Source organism: Eulemur rufifrons, chromosome 7, assembly GCF_041146395.1.
Source record: "Eulemur rufifrons isolate Redbay chromosome 7, OSU_ERuf_1, whole genome shotgun sequence".
Taxonomy (NCBI): Eukaryota; Metazoa; Chordata; class Mammalia; order Primates; family Lemuridae; genus Eulemur; species Eulemur rufifrons.
This window is the reverse complement of record NC_090989.1, coordinates 135,350,228-135,374,921: the sequence shown is the minus strand read 5'-3', so window position 1 is coordinate 135,374,921 and position 24,694 is coordinate 135,350,228. Positions and strand designations below refer to the sequence as shown.

At 39.5% G+C, this 24,694-nt stretch overlaps 1 protein-coding gene across 8 annotated transcripts in view; it reads left to right on the top strand.

Annotated features, from left to right (window-relative positions):
* Positions 1–285: 285 nt before the first annotated feature.
* The window catches only part of NEK10 (NIMA related kinase 10), a 205,266-nt gene continuing 180,857 nt past the window's right edge, over positions 286–24,694 (top strand). For all 8 annotated transcript variants that reach the window (XM_069473325.1, XM_069473323.1, XM_069473319.1 and 5 more), the window contains exons 1-5: positions 286–359; positions 562–622; positions 7,404–7,534; positions 9,171–9,269; positions 22,927–23,011. In XM_069473325.1, coding sequence (XP_069329426.1) covers positions 286–359; positions 562–622; positions 7,404–7,534; positions 9,171–9,269; positions 22,927–23,011 — 450 coding nt within the window. The remainder of the gene's footprint in view (positions 360–561; positions 623–7,403; positions 7,535–9,170; positions 9,270–22,926; positions 23,012–24,694) is intronic.

Here is a 24,694-nt window from a genome sequence, read left to right as displayed (position 1 = left end):
GGCAATGGGTCAGAATACTTGAAATCAAGGATGACCCAGAAAATATAGGCTCATGGGCTACTATTAATATAAACTATACTCTAAATAAATAGTAAATGGTGTTCATATTAACACTTTTATTATTGTATTAGAAATAAATGTTAGTTTTTACATGTTTAATTAGATGTTATATGTGAATTTTGTCCGGATTGAGAATATTTTGGTGCACACAACCCAACTAAAGTTTTCCTTCCTATTTACTTTGAAAGGAATGCGATGTTAATTCTGAGGCATTGATGTTTTACAATGCCTGATCAAGACAAAAAGGTGAAGACCACAGAGAAATCAACTGATAAAAAACAGCAAGGAATCACCATCAGGTAATCCCATACTGAGTGTTTGCTAATGATTAATTTAGGCAGTGGCTACAGAACATATTTAATGGCTTTTTGAGAAATAGATAAGACCCTTGACAACTGCTTACAGTGTTTACTGAAATTTTTGATCATTTCTGGAGTTCTAAAGGAAACTTGTTCACCTGGAGCCTTCTGTGGGTTGACATTGTGTTATTCTTTCTTCTAGGGACTATTCAGATCTTAAAAGACTTCGGTGCCTTTTGAACGTTCAATCAAGCAAACAACAGGTAGTGTCTTCAAAGAATGTTCATGCAATAATAAAAGAGAAATCACATATTTCTGAAGGGATCCATTTAATATCTTTATGAACGACATGTCTGCTTTTCATTGTTCTTTCACATCTTTTCTCTTTCTTCATCTGGCTGCTGCTCTCATACCCAGCTCAGGCTCTGCCAAGATTTGGCATCCACAGTCTTCTCATTCTTCTCTCCTGCTGGGCTCTGCTTTATCCTGTGCTTATCGCCCTGTGTCCTAATTAGCAAAGCTTTTCGTTTTCAGGAAACAGCATACTCTTTTACTGAATGCCCAACATTTGGCTTGTCAGAGCTTTAGGGAAATTGGTTTTTCCAAAGCACGATTTACCATATTTTCCTCCTTCTCTCCAACCCCTCTCAATCCTGCTCCCTTGCTATAGGACCACTCTTGAGCCTTGCTGCAAATTATACCTCACCAAAAAGAGGGGAGAGGAGTGAGTTTTGTCTATTTTTATATTTTTATTAGAGAAGGAATGGGTACTTCTGCTTGAATTTATCTCTAAACTTTTCTTTTTGGTTTTGCTTCTGTAAGGCTTTGGAAAGTCATGAGCTCAGAGTCCATAAATGGAGGTTTGGGGAAAAACATAGCAATACTAATAATAACGATAATAGCAGACATTTATTTAGCACTGTCAACCAGTAAATGGCAGGAATGGGACTTGAACCCTGGTGGTCTGGCTCCAAAGTCTGCTACATTCTACTTGTTTAAGTAAATTTGTTTAAGAGCTCACATGGTTGGTAATCCAGCTCTGATGATTTTTGTTATATCAACCAAACCTACCAGAGAACTATAGCATTTTAATCTATTTTTTTATACCGGAGAATTACTCTCTTATGATTTGATGGCATATAAAGGCCAAATAATGATAGTTCATATTTAAGAAACACTTACTATGTGTCTGGTGCTTTACCTACATCATCCTGCTTGATAATTACAAGATGAGGAAACTAGGGGGCACAGAAAAATTAAGTGACTTTCCTGAGATTATACAACCTGCTAATGGTGGAGTACAGTTCTGAACCCAAACTCCCTATCTTCGTAATGCGTGCTTCTAACCACTGAGATAACTTTAAAATGACTTGGGAAATTAAAGTTCAAAAAACAGTTGGGTGAACATTGACTCTGAGTAAACATGGCCTTAAAGTATCTTTTCTCCTCTGAGCCCCTTCCTCTGTATTAGTGCTACAAGTCCCCAGGATCTCTTTTCTTTTTGTCTACCTAGTTCAGCAGTCATTCTTACCGTTGTCTATCTCCATACTGCTAATGTAATTTTCCTGGCTGCCTGCCCACAAACCTGCGTGAATGATTGTCCCAAATCGAGTCCCTTCCTTCTTCAAGAGGTAAGCAAGATGACTCAGCATACAACGCTGCTTGTGGTTCCCATTCTTTCCCACTGTACATCCTACCATGTAGCCATAATGTCAAAGTCTTCTACATTTTTTGTTTTTACTATTCCCTTCTCCCAAATTTCTTTCTTTAAAATCTTACCTATTTCGAAGACCCAAATCTAATGACCCCACCTCCACATATCTTTCTTTCTCGACGTAATCCCCCTCTTCCCAAGGCTCCTTCTTTTACTGCTGTAGCATTATTTTCTCCCCTGCTTTGGAACCTCTTGTCTACATGTCTTATTTCCTGACAAGATCACACATTTCCCAATGTTAGCAACTTTGACTTTTGCCTCTGGTTCATTGTATACTCGTAGACCTGGTGAGTTCTTGGCCAGTTTTTGCTAAATTGAATTGTGACTTGAGAATTGGGTTACTATGTGAATACGTATAACCTCCTGGCCAGGGCAAAAGAGACACCAGTGGGGTTTTTTTCTTTTAGGGGGGCTCTAATTTTCCAATTTTGAAGTTCATGCTGACCATATCTATTGTATCCCCTTTCGATACCACTTCCTTATTAACACTTGATAGTGTTAAAATTAATTTAATGATTTTCCTCCCTTTAACCAATCTTAGAATTTGCAATCTATTGTCTGACAGTTTCACATGGCATATCTTTTTGTAAACTATTTCACATGTACAAAAATGCGTATTTGTAATGCTTGAATTATTCAGAAAGTAGATAGTTTTAAGAAAAAAATAAAAATAACAGCCCTCAATTAGATGAAGGTCCTGAGGTTCACAAAATTCATGCCTCATTCTGTTTATAATGTTTTCATGCACTTGTAATTTTGAAATAATATATATTATTCTGAATACCCTATTATCCTTTTGATAAAATAATGTGAAGACATTTATAGGAGAAGGAAGATACTGAATAACTCAAGAATTTCTTTATACCCTGCTTGTTCCAGAACGAAAGTAAGGAGCTTGTAAAGATACAGAAAGTATGACAAGTTATTATAAATTAAAACCAGAGCCAAAAATAAAAGAAAAACAAGGGTTGGGAGCAAAGAAGAGTTAGGGTCAGGCAGAAATGCTCAACAAAATATGCAAGTGGGCCACACATTTGGCTCTGAAATTTTCAGCAGTCAGTTTGAAAAAGGAAACCTGGAATTAAGACCCACTCACCTGAATTTCTGCTCTAACAAGATGTGGCTTGTAATTTTTGCAAATGGGCCAACATGGCCAATTATGGGTTACAGAGGAAACTACCTTGTGGGTTTAGGTGGAGAGTGCAGAGAGTGCAGAGAACTGAATGCCCTTCCTCTGAATCTCTGATGAGCCAGGCCACTTCCCTCATTGTTCCATTGTGTTCCAGTGTTCTACTTTTGCTCTTTGTCCTGATTGTATTTTCTGAGTACTTCTGCATATCTTTCTTCACCACATTAGAGTTTGTTATTCTGTAGGAAAGTCCCACAGTGTGACAGAACTGGGGACAGAGACACATGGAGGCAGAGAGGCCCCCTTCAACCTAAGCAAGGTTAGAATGATCATAACCTAGTAAAACCAAATAATTCAAAAAAAAAGAACTGCTCTAGGGTTGTTGTGGCAAAGTGAAATTACAAAGCTAATGGAAGATTTCACCGGAGGTTTTCACAAATTTTGGAACTCAGATTGTTTCCCCCTACGTTTAGAGCCACAGGAAGCTAAAAAATTCATTTGCAATTTAAAAAGAAAGATGAAGAAAGAAAGATATTAGTTCATTATGGGCCCATTAATTGCCTTGAAATAAAAGAGGTTTTGATAGATGCTATGGAAAGAAAACATATGAGGTATGGTGGTTCTTGTGTTCAGAGACCAGGCATAGGCATCGATAATTAAGATATTAGGGCAAGACATGATCCTGGATGAATGGTACATGCAGTAGGTATATGGATTTTGAGGAGGAAAAGGAGGCTACTTTTAGCTTGAGTGACAGGGAAAAAGATGGTCCTTGATAAATGAACAAGTTTCCCATCAGTGGAACTGATGGAAAAGGTATTCTAGGTAAAGTGAGTAAAATAATCAAGTATCTGAAGGAAGGAAAATGACAAGCATTTAACTACAATGGTGAATATACATTTCTATTTGAAGTAGTGATAAATAAAGCTGGAAGACACTGTGCAGTGTCTGAAGGCCCATCTATTATTATAATTTTGTATGTGATCCCATAAGCAACAGATAATGTTGAAATTTCCAAGCAGAAGTGACATGATCACACTTTTTAGGAAGGCCCTGAAGGATGCAGCCTCTCCTTCAATCTCACCTCTTTCCTTTCCACTCATATTGTTTGAGCTACACAGATACCTTCCAGTTTCTAGAGCATATGCCATTCTTCTCTGCCTTCCAGTCTGTGTGATTATCTGCCTGGAATACTCTTGACATTCTGGTCCATGACCCACCCTGTCTGTCCTTTGCTTTCTACCACAAAAAAGCCTTGTTTACTAATTTTGCAGCATGTTTCTGATGCTTGTTTACTGTGACACCCCCTTCCTCACCTTCAAGGATTGTAAACTCCTTGAAGTCAGAAGCCATAGCTATTCTGCTTATTACATATCTAGTGTCTCACACAATGGTGCACGGTGTATCTGCAACAGATGTGCTGAATGGATGAACTCATCCAGAGATGGTTTACCAGATGAATTAGTTTAGCAAAGAGACTTGGGGATAAAGTCAGCATTCTTTCTACAGTTTCACATTTGAATGCCTACTATATGCCAGGCTCTGTGAGAGGTGCTAAGAACACAATGATACATAGATGTGGGGCTGCCCTCAGAGTGGCCAAATTCAAGGGAAAAAGAATGATGTGTAGGCCGGGCGCGGTGGCTCACGCCTGTTATCCTAGCACTCGGGGAGGCCGAGGTGGGTGGATCACTCGAGGTCAGGAGTTCGAGACCAGCCTGAGCAAGAGCAAGACCCTGTCTCTACTAAAAAAATAGAAAGAAATTATCTGGCCAACTAAAATATATATAGAAAAAAAAATTAGCCGGCATGGTGGCACATGCCTGTAGTCCCAGCTACTCGGGAGTCTGAGGCAGTAGGATTGCTTAAGCCCAGGAGTTTGAGGTTGCTGTGAGCTAGGCTGACGCCACGGCACTCACTCTAGCCCGGGCAACAAAGCGACACTCTGTCTCAAAAAAAAAAAAAAAAAAAAGACTGATGTGTAAATAGACATTGTCCTAGACTGTGATAAGTTTTGTAAGAGAAGTAAGCATGATATTGGCACCAGAGAGGGAGTGAATATCTCTACCCAGGAAGGCTTGGGCAGGTGCTCATCAGGAGACTGTGTGAGCTGATCCCTGACACATGCCCAGGAATAGAGAGGTCAGACACACAGTTTCTAAGGAATTGGGGAGCCAAGAGAAAAGGCTTTAGGTTTTGAACAAGATTCTGAGTTTACATTGTTTTTATGTGAAGAGTACCGGTTGGTTCAAGATTCCTGCTAAGTTCTTGGTCTTTGCAACTATAGATGCCAAGCACATCTTATCCACCCAGTCTTCATGAGTTGATTTCCAACACCAGCTGCCTGCTCTGCCCCCAAAGGCAATGGCTGCAGCTTCTGCAGCTTTCCGACCCTCTCCCTTGTGTGGCCTGGGCTTGCTTTCTCTGTGCTGGCTATCTTATCTCTTACAAATGGTATTCCGGGAGCTGTGCTAATGGCAAGGGGGTTTGAAATCCCTTGGACCTGGAAAAACTGCTTCCTGTTTGCAGTATGTCATGACATTTCATGTATAACACAGGAAAATTTGCTTGTTGCTGTAACTTCATGTTCAATATCATTTGGGTTATCAGTTCATATTTGGAATTCACCTAATTTGTAATGACAAATTTTATTCATTTAGCAAGTTCATCCGAAGATTAAAAGAGTATTTATGAAGCACTTAGAATTATGCCTGGCACATAGCAAATGCTTTATAAATAGTAACCAATTTGATTTTCATGATAACTCTGAGTTACATACTATTATTAATATTTCTTTTTTAATGATGTAGAAACTGATGCACAGGGAGATTAAGTAAATTTTCCAATATTATGCAGCTAGCTAATTGTCGATTTAAACCCAGGGAATCTGGCCAGGGAATTTATTTTCTTAACCACTAAGCATTGCTGCTTCAAGTGCCTATCATATTGTCCTGTGGTCGGTGGAGACTGGCTGACTGAACTGAGGTAGAGAGACAGTTTTACAGGACGGAAGATTTATTATTAATATTTTGAGAATTCAACTGTGGTTAGCATACGATGATGAAGGATTTTATTTTTGCTAGCTATCTAACAATGTCCTTATTGTAATGACTACCTTATGGGAAGTCAGTCATATTCTCTTTAGATAAGGAAATGATGTCTTTATACTGATTTCTATCAAATATTTCAATGGAATAAGACAATAAGTACAACACATTATAGCTTTATTTGATAATTATAAAGAATGAAATAATTTACTAAAAAGTGAATCTTTTATTTTGTTATATTATGCTTTGCTTATCTCATCTATCATAATTTAGCTAATTATAGAACATTCCTCATTTGTACTTTGGAAACATTAGAGTATTTTTCTATCCCATGCTCAACTTTACTGTGGTGCTAGAAACAAATCTCAGGATTATCCCAATTATAGGTAAATACTGCTAAGTGAAACTGCTTGAATAGTGATAACTTGATCACTTATTACATGAATAATTAACTACTTCATATTGTAAATGGACACATAATTGTTATAGTTAATTTTTACTTATGGTGAATTCTATAATATATTTTAATGTCTTTTATAAATATGATTGAGTAATCATGATGTTCAGAGTGATTAAAAATGATAAAGTCTTTTTTATCATTATATCCCTAACACCTGGCCAGCAGGTGTATACTTGGTAATGATGACTGACTCTCAATTTGTACACTCCACTCTATACCAAAGTGCTCTACCTGGATTCAGGAACTCTTTAGTCTGGGTCCACATTTGAATCACATGAGAAGCTTCGAAAACTCCTGATCCCCAAGCCTCAGCCCAGACCTGTAGTCCTAGCACTGTGTTAGATGCTGGGGATATAGCATTGATCAGAAAAAACCAAGTAATTTCCCGTTTGTGTCCAGGTAACATTATAATCAAGGAAGACTGAAAATACATAAATAACTCTAAGATATGACAAGTGATATCACATGCTATGAAGAAAAATAAAGCAGCAAAAGGTAGAGAAAGTAAATGTTTAGGTCAAAGATACTTAAATCTGGGAGAATCCCTACATTTGACATGGCTGTCATCTTAATTATTGCCCTGGGAAAAAGATGTGTCCTCTCCCTCCTCTCCTCTCCCTCCTCCCATTTTGTTACTTTCTTTATCCTGTGCTGAATTGTGATCCTCACGTACTCTATGCTTCTATTTCTGTAGCTTCCAGCCATTAACTTCGATAGTGCCCAAAATAGCATGACGAAGTCTGAGCCCGCCATCAAGGCGGGTGGACACAGAGCTCGAGGTCAGTGGCATGAGTCCACAGAAGCTGTTGAACTTGAAAATTTTAGGTAAGAAATCCAGTATCTCCCTTGCCTTCAGCGAACTATTCTAGTTAACCCAAAGTTTTATTTATCCTAGGAGCTAAAACTGAAAAACTATTTCAAAATTTACCATGGAGATTCTTAATATTTTTAGTTAGTGCTTAAACCACTCCTAGAAATAATGTGTAAATAACAAGCTTAGTGGTTACAGGTGGAACTGACCTGGCAGTTTTAGGACACCATGCTGACACCCATTTGGCATTTGCTCCATGAGGAAGTGGTTCCAGATTATTGACCTGCCTAGGCTGATTCCAGTCTTTGTCTCAGCTTTTGGTCTGTCTAGATCCTGCCAGTAGTGAGAAGGCATAAAAAAAGCTGTTGCTGTGAACAGATGCGGTGGTTAAAGAATGTGGTTGTCAAAACAACCGAGGTTTCAAGTTGAAGGGATAGCACCTCACCTTTAACATTCAAAGTGTCAGCCCTTGTTTATCTCTGTTGCCATGCAGACCTCCTAGAAGGTGCACATTCCTGGGGGCCACTCCCCTTTCAGGAGCTGGTTCTCTTAGTTTTATAATGTGCTTAGGTCAGGTGGCACTAAGTGCCATGTAAATAATGAATGGCATTAAATATCAGTATAAATATTTGAGAATGATTGTTTGTTTATTTGGCCTAGATTTTATTTCCCTGTCATTTTGTAACAATAAATTTAATAGTTTAGAAAAGTCACATGACATGGGTTCATATTTCAAAAATATATTTTTCAGTGAGGAACACTAAATACTTTAAAAATTGTTATACATTGAGTTTATCAGTATCCAAGTAAAGAAACCATTACAGCCCTCACCTGGCTAGGGAGAGGTGGTGCCACCTAATGGCCTCTGGAAGACTACAAAGGCAGAATGTTAGAAGTGTTCATGTAATTCCGGTTTATTTGGAATAGATCTTAAAATTAGTCTATTTAATTATGCACAAAAATATTGTATCATGAATTCTGTAGCAATGTGATCCTTTTGTTGATTATTCCTTATTTTCTCCAAGTTTTAAGGTGGAATGTTTTAGGAGTATTTTTAACCTCTTCAGTGAGCTGTAATATCAGCAAACTAGAGCTGAAGCTGGGAATGTCTCAAAGCTTTGTTAAAAACACACACATACACAAAACATATAAAACAACCAAACAGTCAACACAGCTGAAGGAGTGTAGACTGTGTTTAATAAATCCCTATTATCAAGGAATTATATGTGACAACCAAGCTGGTGTTGATAGCTGGATCAGCTAATGAGGTCAAAGGCATGTGGAAAAGTGAAGGGAGGGAGTTCGTCTCTTCCTGTTGACACAACTTTCTAAATAATGTGCCCCAATAATTCTTTCTCTCCATATGCCCTTCTCTTCTCTCCAACTCATTTTAGCTACTAAATGTCTATAGGGAATAATTTAATAATATGGTAAATGAAATACATATGCTTGGCTATAATGTATATTATTAATTTATAATTGAATTTCTAGTTCCTATTTTAATAATTGATACTTACCTTTTATACAATATTAAATTCAAGACTCCTTCAATATTTGCCTGAATATAGATGATCTTTGTCTGGATCAGTAACTTTGAGACAACCTAAATAATTTTTATCACAAAATGCTTTTCTGTTTGTTTCATCTCAGTATAAACTACAAGAATGAGCGAAATTTCAGCAAACATCCCCAGCATAAACTATTTCAGGAAATCTTTACAGCTTTGGTGAAAAATAGGCTCATATGCAGGTAAGATTTTCTTTGGACAGATGAGCAGACTTTCATTCAAGAATGGTGTGTTTTGTATATCTTGTTTCTAGAACATATTATAATTTGAAGCAGTTTACAAAATGGAGCACAATGTGAAGGATAAAATAGAACAAAGACCATTTAAAAGGAGGTAATGAGTAGGCAAATCTCATTAAAATCACTCTGGTGAGGCACTGAATTTCACTGAACTTTATGACAGATAAGGTAAAATGGGAAAACACTCAAGTTATAATGTTTTCCTTATCTTCTTTATTTTGAGTCTGAATACTAAAGGAGGAGTTTATCATGTGGGTCATTATGAAACAGACATTGGGTAACACCACAGACAAGATCCTCATAGTTTCTGCAGTCAGTGTAATGACTGATTAAATGGGCCGTCCCAGCCTTGACCTTGAGAAAAGAAAGGATGAGTGTGTAACATCCAGTCACAGCCCCATAAAGACGTTTCTTCTCAGGACCAAATCAAATATTCCTTCTTTTGCCCTTGAATTTGTCTTCACATAGGTGCAGTGTGGGGAGTGTAGAGCAAGGGTTAGTTAACAAGTCTTTCAGATTCTGTCTCATGAATATCGAGGGTTTTCAGTGAGCCTTTGACTGGTGCTGGATTGTGGTCAGGACTGAATTTTCTATCATTCTGGACTGCTTCGTATGAGATCTGGGTATGCTGCTGCCAGATGTGGAGGAGGCTCCCAGCATTCTGTCATGGCAGAACCCTGCCTTTTACTCTTCCCACATGGATCAGCTGAAAAGATGCCTATAGAGAACCTTAAATCTTCCCTATCATTTTGGGATTCATTTGACATATTGGAATTCTGCCCCAGTAAGAATGGGAAAAAATTATTCCTCTTCAATAATTTAATGTCTTGATCAAAATAAAACTCTGACTTGGCCTAGTACAACAGTTGATTTTAAGTATAATAGAACAGTATCCCAATGGGTCCTCCATGATGAGTCAGCTACTAAATGCATGTCTAAGTGGTGGCCTAATGCCTCTGTCTTTTGGATGGGGTCATTTAGTATTTCTGATTTAAGTACTAGACAGTGACTGCCAAATACATTGGTTTGGTTTAAAACAGTACAGGATTGGGACTGCATCTGTCATGGCTTTGTACTTAATTTAAGCAGAGGAGTCTTAGACTGGCCCAGATGATACAAGATGCCCAAAATCTTTACCAAGCTTATGTAATTGGGTTACAGTTCAGTTCTTGATGATACACTCAAAGATTGTTCAAAGATTAAGGAATACTGCATGAAAAGGACCTGAAGTTGTCCTTGACTATGTTCTTCTTGAGCTTGAGCAGAGTAGAGCAATGGATAGCAGCAGAATAATTATGCATGAGATGGTGTTAGGAAATAAAGTTCTTTAATTTTTTATTTTTATGACAACTAACATGGACTCTTCAAAGGATGTCTAGCAGACCATTTGTTAGGTCAGTACTGTGGGGAAGGCACTAGATGCAGAAATTGTTAGGGAAAATAATTGGGCAAGAGTTGGCATCAACCTGTTGAAAAAGATCTCAAAAAATCTGATATTAAGAGATCTCTTTTTAGGGCCTTTTCAAATACTTAGTGATTAATGGGACATCTTAGATTGGATGGAGCTACTGGCTTTTAACATGAGTAGTCCCTGGAAATCTTTAAACTAGGAAGATATAATTGTAGATCTCTTTGCTTTCACAGTATGAGAAGGAATTTAGGAATGCTGAACATCAAGAGCATCCTTTTATGTCATCCTGTGGCTGCTGACAGATTGTTATGTTCAGTTCTATTCTAAAAGCAGGGTTGGGTAAAAGATGGCTTAAGTACAAAGGCCTTCCAGTACGCCTCACCCCACATAACCTTGCTAAGATGGCCAGGACCACACATTTTTTCCCTCTCTCCTCTAACATTAGACTAATTGAAGAATTGCACCTTAGGCTATTTTTTGATATGGCTTCCTATCCCCTTTCTTTGCAAACATCAGATTTAGTATTGGATAGAAGGCTTAGATTCAATTTAATAAACAAACTGGTGAGCATCTACTATGTGCAAGGAAGGTAGAACGCAAATGGCGGGGAAGGAAGTGTGGGTGAAAGTACAAAAATGAGTAGGACCTGTGGTCCCTTTCTTCCTGGGGACTCAAAGTCTACTCTGATCAGCGAAACAATTACCCACTATCCCAACAAGGGAAAACATGGTAAATATATACAATTTATAGTAAAACAACTAAAGGCTGTGTGAAATCAGGGTGGGGAGGTATTTTGGTCCTTGGCCCAATTCTGGTTGTAGACAAGATTGGGCATATTCAGGATATTATCCCACTCAGTTTCACCCAGGTAATATGACTGATTGGAATTTAGTCTTATCTGTGAAGTTTTACCCCTTCTAACTCTTCTCTCAACTTTTACCCAGTTTATGATAATATTGTTCCTCTTCTATTTAACTCTCCCCAACTGTACTCTTCCCCTAAACCACACTTGCAGACATCCCCTTTCTGGGTTCTTTTCCTAAGATCGACCTGTAATTACTCCCTCATTCTCAGCAATGAAATTGCCAGGTGGCCTCCAAAACTAGACAAGACTTGTTAATCCAGACTCAGAAAAGGTAACACTGCAAATACCTCATGGTAAATCTCAAAGGGCAAGGGAACATATCCCTGAACCTGAGGTAACTCCTAGTTACACAGTGGTAACTAATCTTGATGTGTGGCAAGGTATGGAAACAAATTTTGGTCTTCAGCCTTCCTTTCTGTCATGACATCATTTGTCTATAGTAGAGTCTGATATTAGAAAATAAATTCACCTCTTTGCCAGCTCATTTGCCTGAACAGGAGAGTACAAGGGGTGCTTGGAATACATGGCCAAGTTGTTATGAGGTTGTGTATGAGGTAAAAGTTGTCACAACATTGACATATTCTCTAATTAATTGACCACTTACAAAATTGACCTCTATTCAAATAACTCTTCTGCATATCTGCTTCTCTGAGCTTACTCTTTGTTGGTCCATTCCTTGCTGATGTGAAGATACTGTAATATAATGTAAAATATAATTTACTTGTGAAATGGACTTGAAAATCTGGCTAAAGATATAGGATTTCATGAAGTTATTGAAAGTGATGGTGCTGAACTGGTGGAATTTGAAAAACGAGGCTCTGGTGGAATTAGACCACTTGCCAGCTGAGGAAGAGAATATTAACAAAAAAGATGACAAGGTGCTACTTTAAGGGTATGTTTTCAATAATAGAGATTAGGAGAGGCCTTTGGGAAAAAATGATGAATCCTTTTGATAGATTCACAAAAATGAACCTCTTTATGCTAGAAGTCAAAAGTGAATAAAGAACATTGGATCATATTATATGAATCTTTTTCAGAAAAAAATGTGCCAAAAACGTTAGCAGAATTCATTCTTGCTTTGTTCTAGTTACCAGAGCAGTGTTGCAGTTATAACTTATATTTTGTTAAATTTAAAATAAAATATATCTTAGTTTCATAATTTATTTTTTAAGGTAATGTTTTAATCTTTCCCCCTGCTCTTTAATATGAAATTTGGTGTTATTTTAAAATGGATACACTTAGCTTGCCTCTTTCTGGTGCTATTTTTCTAGAATAACCAAGATAGCCTTCTTCCCCTGCTCATAACTTTTATAGAGGTGAACATGTCCCAGGTACTCATTTTAGTTAGAAGAAACCCACCTGATTCATTTAATATGACCTTATTTGACCAAAAATTAATTGACTTTTCTGAAAAGAACAAATTGGTATCCTTATTATTTTACCCCCTGTTTCCTGAAATATCTGCTAAAAACCTGAAGAATTTTGGAAATGAGTCTGTAGGAAGTATAGATGGGGAATATGTTTACACTGTGTACTTCTTGAACTAGGAGAAAACATTACAATCTTATTAGAAATTGTTATAAAAAGTGTTCTGGGAACTTTATAGAAACTGCTAACCAAGAAGATCAATATAGTGATTTGTTTAGTAATCAGGCAATTTGTTGTCCATGTCCACTCCAGGGCCTAGATTATGAAGCAAGTGACTCTTTTTCTTTTGAGCTTCGCCTTGTCCTCAGCATCACAGATCCAGACCCAGGCACAGAGGGAGGTGAGATCAGAGGAGCAGAAGTTAGGATTAGGATGCAGTGAGACTCTCTTCAGTGTTTTGAATAAACATTCTTGAAACAAATGAGGTTAATGGAGAGATGCTTTTTCTGTGACTTTTTCTCATCAGACAGAGGCCAACAGGGGCCTTTGTACTCCTCATTGCTAAGGAGAAGAGAAGCCTGGTCACTTGGTAAAGTCTGACAGATAGTTCAGAACCTCCTTAGAGAGAGAGCTGCAAGTCAGCACCATGCAATGGATACAGAGAAAGTTTCATTAAGGCCCCCAAAGTCTCAGGTTCATGTCTTTATGTATTTAAAATCTGCTAACAGCCAGTTCCTTAGCTGGTTCACAAAGTTCTTTGAGATCTGGTTCCTTCTCAGCTTATCTCTTGATCCTACCCAGTGTATCTTCTGGGCTCATGGAGGTCATTACTCTAAGCTTGACAACCTTAAATGTAGACATGAAGAAAATAAGCCTCAAAAAACTAGGATCTCAGATAGTCCTTAAGCAAATAATGATTCCTCTTTTTCCTATCACACAACTTGCAGCAGATATCTAGCTCTTACACTTTTATTTCCCATGCAGTGTTATTTAGGGTTTATCTCATACTTAAAATGTATACACACACACACACACACACACACACAAAATCGGCCTTCAGTATCTGGGGGTTCTGCATCCTTGGATTTAACCAACCAAGGATTGAAAATATTTGGGAAAAAAACAAAAACAATATAACAATAAAAAACAATACAAATAAAACTCAATATAGTATAACAGCTATTTACATAGCATTTACATTGTATTGGGTATTATAAGTAATGTAGAGTACACGGTAGGATGTGTGTAGGTTATATGCAGATACTATACCATTTTATATAAGGACTTGAGAATCCTCTGGTTTTGGTTTCTGGGGGTGGGGGTACTGGAACTAATCTCCCACAGATACTGAGAGACAACTGTGTATGCAAAAAGGTCATGAAATTATAGAGGTGGCATGAACCCCGAAGAAAATCTAGTTCAGCCTCATTTGATAGATGGAAAAGCTCAGAAGTTAAGGTTGAAGATCTTGAAGCAAAGTTGAGCCCAAGGTCCTGAGGTGAAGTCTTGGGTGGTACTCTTTTCTCTTATGCCTCACTGATTCCCTGGTTCTTTACTAATTAAGGCACATTTAAAATTTGTTTTCAGGTTTATACCAGGGAAAAGTATCACAAGTTCTCTATTTACTACTACTTATTACTGCTTCTTGGGAAACTCATCCACTTGGATGTCTTATAGGCATCAAATGAAAATGTTCCCATCTTTCCAGGAAAGAACTGATTGTTCTTTGGCCACAAGTAGCCACCAGAATGAGTTTTAAACCGGGCCAAATCAATAAATGACAGTTTCTTGTCAGTACACAAGCTTCTGAGAGCCAGGCCATAGTGACAGTTGAATTCCAGAAACCACATTTCCACAGCTAAAAATCAACCAATTGGCTGTGTACGGTGGCTCACACGTGTAATCCTAGCACTTTGGGAAGCCTAGGCAGGAGGATCATTTGAGGCCAGGAGTTCGAGACTGGGCAACATAGTGAGACCCCATCTCTAGGAAAAATAGAAAAGCTAGCTGGGCATCGTGGTATGCACCTGTAGTCCCACTGCTTGGGAGACTGAGGCAGGAGGATTGCTTAAGTCCAGGCATTCAAGGTTGCAGTGAGCTATGATTGGTCACTGTATTCTAGCCTGGGCAACAGAGAAGACCCTGTCTCTAATAAAAAAAAAAAAAAGCAGCCAATCCACAATAAACACTCTTGTGAAAGCTCACTCATCCCTGAATCTCCTTATTAACTTTGCTCCAAGAGACTGGACCTTTTGAGTATGGTCTCCTTTACTGCAAATTCATCTTTTGTTTCACATATTGATTGGTGGGCTCTTCCTTCTTGGAGCAGTTCAAAGTTAACATGCCTAAAACAGGACTTTTGATTTTTCTTACTAAACCTATGAGAAAACCTCAGCTTTAGTCTTCCCCATCTAGTAGTTGAAACTATCATCATCTGTTGCTTGGCTAACTGGACTCCCTGATACTTGGGTCTCTATACTCTGTTTTCAACACTGAATCCAGAGCATCCTTTCAAAATCTCAGTCAGATCATAGATCATGTTAATCCTCTGCCCATAGCCTTCCAGTGACTTTCCAGAATAAAAGTTCAAAATCTCTGTTCCTACTCTAAAAGGCCCTGAAAGTTCTGGCTGCTGCTATCTCTCTGACCTCAACTCCTATTCTATCTTTGCTCACTCTGCTCCAGCCCCATGGGCTTCTTTGCTATTCTTTGCACAGACCACAGTGCTCCTGCCTCAGGGACTATATGGTTAACTATTCTGCTCTTCCGACCTAGACATATGGCTCAATCTCTCAATGCACTTAGATGCTAATCTTTTCAGAGAACCCTTCTCTGACTATCCTAAAATAGCAACCCCAGTACCCAATAAATCCTTAACCTTGATTGTTCTTTACCGGTCACCACCTAATACACATTTTTATTTGTGTTTATTGTCAGAACGTAAGCTTCATGAGTGCAAATGCATGGTTTTGCCCTCTGCTATACTCCTGGGCTTATAACTGTGCCTGGCTGATAGCAGGTGATGAGTAAGTATTTGAAAGCATTCTGAAATTTTCATCAATTATCTAGAAGAAAGACCTAGATGAAAGTCCTTTCTACTCAGTATCCTGATTTTAGGGGCCATCATGATCTACTGGGTGGACTTCAGATTATGTGCACATTCTGTGCTAGGTTTAGTGGGGGACACAGGGGAAAAGCAAAGACCCATTAAGAATAGTGAAACAAATCAGTAAAGATTCCTTAAATAATCATCTATGATGAACTTCTTCAGGCATATTCTTTTTTTTTAAAGTTTTACATATCTACTTTGATATGAATTTTTACTTTTTCAACTATCCAAAAAAATAGGATTCTGTCTTTTGAATTTGAGGTATTATTTATTTTGAAACAGCCTTGAATTCCTCTACTTTTAAACCTTGAGCCAAAGGTGGCATTTTTTTTTTTTTTTGTATTTTGTTTTGTTTTTTGTGTTAATGGAAAGAGTACTACAACCTGGAAAGGGCTACTCATTCCTCGTGAGAGACAGAGAGAAGCACGTTACAAATGGGGGTCTGAGTTGGAGCCTCTGCCATTTGTGTTAGTGTGTGGATTCTTTTAGCCCCACACCTCCTGGGGCTCTTGCTTATTGTGGTAGCTGTAGCTTTATTGTACAATACCACAGCTTTGTGACTGAGTTTTACGTGGAACTCTCACATCACATAATGGTTTCTTCCACTGTGCAAGAAGTTGGAAACCCTGACTGTCTTTTTTCTCTTTTCAAATACTGTGTCTCCAGTGCCATATTGATAGCAGAAAACTAGCACCTGATGCTGAGAGCAAAATGGCAGGTCGTCATGGACAGAGGCCGTGGGAGCTGATCATATGCCATGTATTAATAGTCCTGTGAAAGCAGTGGCATAAGTTCAGTCACAAGAGGGGATAAATATTTGCCCGCTCATGAATTTGCTTCTGCGTAGCTGCTATATTGAGACATAGCCTCCGGGGAAACACTATCTTTGCAGACAAGTTATTCAGGGCTGCCTCAAAGGACCCCCATGCCACTCCGCCGCAGGCTCCTGTTCCCATGTTAAGCATATTTGCAGAATCACCTTCTCTTCAGTCATCCCCTTGTGTAGGTGGAGGAAAGGGAGGTAGGGGCACTGGCCTGGGAGTCAGGCACCCAGAGCCCTGTTACTTATGTGCAGCCTTGTGCTAGTCACTCAGCTCCTCCAGGCCACAGTTGCTGGATCAATAAAATAAAGGCACCCATATGTCACTATTGTTCTCTACAACTCTCTGGTTACACTAAGTTGTATGTTTCCTAGTCCCCCAGCTATTGGCAAACAAAAGTATATATTGTCTTACAGAGCATACAATTCCCCTTGAATACCAGCAGTCCATCCCATGTGCCACGTCCTTGTGGGGGGTTAAGGGCTGGGAGCCAGGAGGGAACAACTGCTTTTTCTGAGGTCAGTGTGAAGAGAGGAGAAGCCAGAGAACGCAGACACCAGGAATTCTATTTACATTTATAACAGCAGAGGCCAGAATCATGTAGAAATATTAATAGCTTTGGGCTTCAGTCCCCAAATTGCAAAACAAAACAAAAAAAATGCTATTTATTTGTAACAGAACTTTTAACTTTGAGACTTTTCTGGAATTCTTCATTTATTTACACTCCTTTACTAGTAAAAAAAAAATCTATTCTGGAATTGTTCTTTTTTTTTCTTGGGAGGTGGGGAGGAAATAGAAAAAAACCTTTTCATATTTATTTTAATATGGAAAAACATTGGAAAGGTCATGAACGTTCCTCATGAAGATTGTATATAGCTAACAGGAAAAATACCAAGCATACAAATATTTGTAGCATGAATCATCTCCTAAAATGTCGCATGGCTTTTCCTCTTAAATAATTAAAAGTAATCAGCATTCAACGTCATGAGGTTGCTAGCAGCTGTTGCAACCTGATCATTATTTCTGAGAGATCTTTGGGATGTTTCCTTGCACTGCAGTTCAGGCTACATGCTATCTTTAGCTAACCCCAGCACCTGAAAGGGAAACTTGTCATGTGCCCTTTCCCTAGTTATAAAGATTAAAGCTATTCTGTCTGTATTAGGAGCTTTAGTATAACCATAATTTTATAAGTATTCCCATAAATAATTGTTTTGAATTCAAAATGTATTTCAAATTTGCCATTTTTTTTCTAATACAAGGTATTTACCATCTGAAGTCAAGATGAACCATGGTACAGTTACTAGTGTGGCCTCAGATAATTCTGCCTGGCTGGCAGTTCTGGGGTTGGTTGTCCCCTGACTCTATTTTCAGAAGAAACTGGATTTTGTCCCCATGGCAAAGGGGTCACTGACAAGGTGCTTGGGCCAGAAGAGGGGCTGTGGTATTGATGGCAACTGTGTCAGGCAGCTCCTGCCAGGAGTCTCGGTGATGGCAGGAAGAGTGACTCTCAGCCAGTGATGCTCTTGGGACATCTTGCTCAACACTTCTCTGCAGAGCCAGGCCTCTGCTGGGGGCTCTAATCTATAAGAAGCACTCAAACATCCCTGGGAATATAAGGCTATGGGAATAGCATATTTATCAACCCGCTTCCCATGAGATAAGCATTTGTAGGAAAATGAATGTCAAGTGGCTTAGAATGGAGTGTAAGTGGGCTAGGTGGGGGGATAGCACATCCAGTGGCAATGACTACAGATGTTCATCCTGCCTTCCAGGGAGATGAGTCTCATGCACTCTGGTCTGAGATGTGCAGCTCTGGGGAAAGAGTTGAATTTCAAAGGCCCATACAGGAGACAAAGCTGAATTCTACCACCAGAGGACAAGGATCAATATGGGACAAGCCAGGCAATGGATAGCTTGAATCTATAGCTCAAGTAATTGCTCCACTTGACCAGGGGCAGATCTTTAATGTATACTTGCTGCATACACAACCAGCTCAGCTGTGGAGGTGGGGGAGGGTGGGAAAAATTGTGTGGACTCCTATAAACATTCGAGTGCAGATGTCTTTTTTATAGAATGTCTTTTTTTCCTTTGGGTAGATGCCCAGTAATGGGATTACTGGATCAAATGGTAGTTCTACTTGTATCTCTTTGAGGTATCTCCATAGTACTTTCCACAGTGGTTGTACTAGTTTGTAGTCCCATCAGCAGTGTATGAGTATTCCTATCTTTCTGCATCCACACCAACATTTGTCGTTTTGGGAATTTTTGATAAAAGCCATTCTCAATGGAGTTAAGTGATATTTCATTGTAGTTTTGGTTTGCATTTCCCTGCAATTTGCATTGTAGTTTTGATGTTGAGCGTTTTTTGTATGTTTATTGGCCATAAGTCTGTCTTCTTTTGAAAAGTTTCTATTCAGGTCCTTTGCCCACTTTTTAATGGGGTTGTTTGATTTTTTTCTTGATGACTTTCCTGAGTTCTATATAGATTCTAGTTATCAGCCCATTATCGGATGTGTAGCATGTGAATATTTTCTCCCATTCAGTTGCAAAGATGTGGAAACAACCCAAGTGCCCATCAATACATGAGTGGATTAATAAAATGTGGAATATGTATACCATGGAATACTACTCAACTACAAAAAAAAATGGGGATCTAGCACCTCTTGTATTATCCTGGATAGAGCTGGAGCCCATTCTACTAAGTGAAGTATCATAAGAATAGAAAAACAAGCACCACGTGTGCTCACCATCAAATTGATATTAACTGATCAACACTTATCTGCATATATAATAGTAACATTCATCGGGTGTCAGGCATGTGGGAGGAGGGAAGAGAGAGGAGGGGTTGGGTATGTTCACACCTAATGGGTACAGAGCGCACCATCTGGGAGATGGATACCCTTGAAGCTCTGACTCAGGTGGGGCAAAGGCAATATATTTAACCTAAACATTTGTACCCCTGTAATATGCTGAAATAAAAAAATTATGTGGACTCTGATCTGGAATAGCTTCCATTATCTCCCTCAATTTTTCTGGGTTAAATATGTAATAGCAGGCACTTTGTGTTTCAGGCTTTTGTTAAAATGTGCACCAAGCATCATTGTTGGACTAGCTTGGAGGGCAGTATGAGGCAAGTGTCACCTGGCTGGGACTGCCTTCTGTGGGTAATGACAGGCAGCACCCACAATAGCAAGTTCCAGTGCTCAACAGTACTCAGCCTGCCTTTTTTACCCCAGAAGTCCAATCTGTGCTGTCCTGGCCACTTCTGCACCACAACATGTGCTGTGGTTGGAACAACTGCAGGAACCTGGCCTCATGTCACATCAGAGAACATCTTTCTGATTCTCTGCAAGTTTCCGGGGAAGTGTTAAAAAGCTATAAGGCTGTCATGGGGAGCACCTTAGGCCCTGGCTCTGGCCCAGCTGTGCGATGAGGGAGTGAGCAAGGGATGGTGGAAGGAGATGGGGCCAGGGGTATGATGTGGTGCCAGCTCCTGTGGGGCCTGTGGGCCATGGTATGAACTTTGGCTTGATTCTGAGTGTGACGGGGTATTGGATGGTTTGGGCAGAGGAGTGGCATGAATTGACTTGTGTTTGTACAGGATCACCTTGGCAGGTGGGAGAGAGCAAAGATGGAAGCCAGGGTGCCAGATAGGAAACTTTTGCAATAGTTCAAGCAAAGAATCATGGTGGCTTGAACCAGGATAGTGGTGCAGGAGGTGGTGAGAACTGGTCAGACTGTGGAGATAGATATTTTAAAGGTAGAGCTGGCAGAATTTGTTGAAGAATTGGACGAAGGATATGAGAGAAATGGAAAAGGCAAGAACACCACCAAGGGTGTGGTCATTGGAAAACTGGGAAGATCTGGCTTGTGGGGAAGCTCACAACATCAATTTCAGACATGCTGACTATCAAACTGAGATTGAGGAAGCTGTGGGTTCTAGGCTCAGTCTGGGCTGTGTTGTTCCAACTCTTTGGGTACAAGTGTCCTCAGAAACTGATGTGAAAGGCACCTTGCATCTTGCACACTCTACAGCGTATGGAGCAACATTGGGAGCCAGCTGAAAAGCTTTAACATTTTGACTGCATTTACTACTGGCTCTAACTGGTCACAGTACAGCTGAGAGACAAAATAGAAATTGTTCGCTGTGGCTCAGGAAGGCGGGGAAGGGATGATAGTTGTCACCAAAGAGCATAGACTACCCCACCCTGTCTTCCTACTTCTGAGCTAACCTGAGCTTCTGAGCTTATAAAGGCATGTAATTGGAAGGGTTCTGTGTTGATTGCTGTGCTCCCTTAGGTTTTAATCCATTAAGTGAAAGGTACCTAAACTGGAACTCATATATACTTACCTTTACAACACTGGTTTAAATCATAGAATTGGTCAATCGATGCATATTTGAGTAGCTACTGGGTGCAAGGCCCTGTGATCTCCTCTGATTTGGGGCATTGTCCAGTTCCTTCAACAACACAACAAAATTGGCAATTATCTTTATTTTAAAGGTCCTTGAAAGGATGCAGCTAAATCATTCTTTGCTAAAGAAATATAATTTAAAAACCTCTCAAAATGCACTTGAGTGGGTACGTGGGTACTTATATCATTTGATGGCAGTGAAGTGATAAATGGTTTTTCAGAAATCTGCTGATGGTGTTTTGAATATTGGACATAGTCATTGTTTGCAGCAAAAATCCAGATTGTTCCCCCCTCCAAACAGGCCTGGTTTCAGTAGTTGCCTTTGTGCTTGACTTTTAGTAAATACTCTTCAGATTCTGTCATAATATTACTCCTCCAGTGACTGTGACTTTGATTTCAAAGGGTTCTGCTGAGTCTCAATATAGAGCTGTAGGATGATGTTGGTGCTTTGCCCAGAACCCTCAGGTCCTCGCCCTGTTGGTTTTGGCGCTTTCCTGTCCAACAGCGCCAGCACTGACCTCAGCCTCCTTGAGTCCGCTTTGCCTGCCGGCACAGGGAGCCAGTGAGAGCGCCTGGAAATTTGTGCCCTCGGTTCCTCCCGTGCCTTTAGCTCAGCCACTGGCAACAGTTCCGGTAATATGAAAGCCCGGTGTCCTTGCCTCCAGATGGGACAACTCTGAGCCCCACCGCAGAGCCAGGCTGAGGCCAGGCTTGGTCTGAGGTTGTATGCCTGCTTGGATTCCTCCCCTTCCCCTTCCTATTCCCCCACTCTCTTACTGATCTCTCCTGAGAGCATGTCCTTAATTGTTAATTTGTACACACTAATCTTCACCTCAGGGTCTGCTTCTGAGGAAACTGATCTAAAAAAATCCTTTATCACTGTGTTTCCCAAACTGAGCACCAAAGTTGCTCTGGGGCTGCAGAGAACTCTCAGGGGCAGCGTGGGATATTTTAAATTTTCAAGGAAAACACAGTGTTACTCAACATCCATCAGACACAGCACAAACTACTCAAGGTACTTAATGATTTCAACATTAGATCCTACCACCTTCCTTTACGTGATGGCATATCTTTCTGAAGCTGGGTTTTCAGCGGTTGCTGTGATAGAGAGCAAATATCCTATGAAAATCAGGTGGAAGAGGAAACGGGGATGGTGGTGTCCAATCTGATTCCTAGGCTTGAGAAGTTGTTTCATGTCCACAGGTGCACACACCCCATTAATAAATAGGTGTAGTTATGAAAATAACTTTAATGTATGCATATTATGTTTTCAAATGGATAGTAAGTTGTTAGGACATAATTATTATTAAGTTGGACCTAACTAATTTTTGGAACTTTTAGCTATTTCTTTTGATCTGGGTGTACCATGAAACATTACTTAGCATAAACTAAGTAAGTTGGGGGGGGCTCTGCTTCATAGTGACAAAGATGGTTTAAATGTTTTGAATTAAAATGGGTCAAGTGTTCAAGTACCAAGTAACAGGCCTCATTGCAAATAAAAGAATTGCTCATTCCTTTATGTGTTCTTTATACTCTTTTATGGTCTTGCACTGTTCATGAACTGTCACCTTGGGGTTTTAGACATGACCATATTCTTTTGTTTTCTTCTTTCAGAGAGTGGGTTAATCGAGCCCCATCTATTCATTTTCTGAGAGTGTTAATCTGTCTGAGGCTACTAATGAGGGATCCATGTTACCAGGTTGGTTGGAAAAATAATTTTTTTTTTACTTGTTATAAAGATGAAATGAAATACAGGTGGGTTTTTCTTTGAAGCAGTCTTTATTAACTTTGTTTTTCTCTTTCACAACTCAATAGCTTCCATATTTGGGAAGTATCTTATCTACTATTTAAAAAGATTTGAGAGAAGTGTTTTAATGGGGACAAAAAATCTGTATGTTTCTACTATGTTACTTATGAGATTAAGTGGATTGAACTTTTGGTCTATGTTTTCCTTGCTACCTGTCATTTTAAACCATTCACAGTTCAAGGAGGTGTACACTTGGCCACATCTTCAAGCATGTTGAAAGCCAAACAGTTCACTAGGTCAAAGTCAGCAGTGACAAGTGGGGGCCTTCTCTTATGGCTCCAAGGGCAGCCAGTGGGAAAGGCAGGACCTGCAGCTTTAGTAGCTGCTCCAGAGCTCATCCCTTCTCAACCTCTAGCCTAAGACTCTCAATTAGAGGTGAACAAGCGGTTTCCCACTTCTCTCAGTGGAGGGCATTGAGGTCAAGAATCTTTCCCTTCTCTCTTTAGTTAGGTTGATGTGCTGCTTCTAGTTTAGTGCTCCTCAAACCTTAATGTGCACAGAAATCACCTGGGGATTTTGTAAATGCAGATTCTGATTCAGTAGTAAACTGAGACCCAAGATTCTTCATTTCTAACTATTAATAGCTTCCAGGGGATGCTGTTGCTACTGTTCCATGGCCCCCACTTTGAGTAACAAGGACTTAGTGCTTTAGCAGTGAGGCTTTAAAGAAAAGCTTACTTAATATTTTATCTGGACCTAGAAAGTGTTTTCTACCAGTCTCAGCTGGTACATAAATAACTGATTGCATAAACCAGCAGCTCTCAAACTTTATTGTGTATCAGAAACACCTGGAGGACTTAATGATTTCTGGGGCCACCCTCAGAGTTTCTGATTCATTAGGTTTGGGGTAGAGCCTGAAACCATGCATTTTCAACAAGTTCCCAGGTGAAGGTGATGCTGCTAGTCAGGGAACCACTGTTTGAGAATCATTTCCTCAAAGCTTCAAGATTGTTTATGGATCATTGTTTCTGTTTGCTGATGTTAAATATATAAGGAGGGTTCTCATTATTCGTGCATGCTTCTGTAATTTTCACAGATTATTATTTTTCCTAAGAAGTATCTCCCTTTATGCCCTGTCCTCATAAGCTATAAGGAAGCTCAGACCACTCAGATCTTTTATTTTGGATTCAATTTTGTTGATGACGTCTTGAGTCAATGTGTTTCCTGTAAGTGCCAAGTTTGGAAAAATAGCCATCTTTTTCAGAACGTGTTTTGGTACCAACGAGCTACAAAGCCTGCTCTGAATCGAGTCTTCTGGCATTCGTGGTCACTACACATCTTTCCATTAGAAGAATCACCTCCTTCCTCATACTACACTCTCACCTGGTCTTGTGTCACTATAGTTTGTTTAGCTAACCACACCCGTTTGCATATGTAACTCTGGGCATTCTCCAAACAGCTTTCTGTCCTGGTTGCTCACAATTTTCTGAGTAGGTAACGTCCTTTTTTCCCATGACCAACCATATAGAACTGTGTGTTCCACACATTTCTGAGCTGCTCTTTGCAACTCTGTGTGGGTCATATATAAGGCTGGGCCATATGTTTGATTTTGCCGGGAGCAGTCTCAGTATGTGC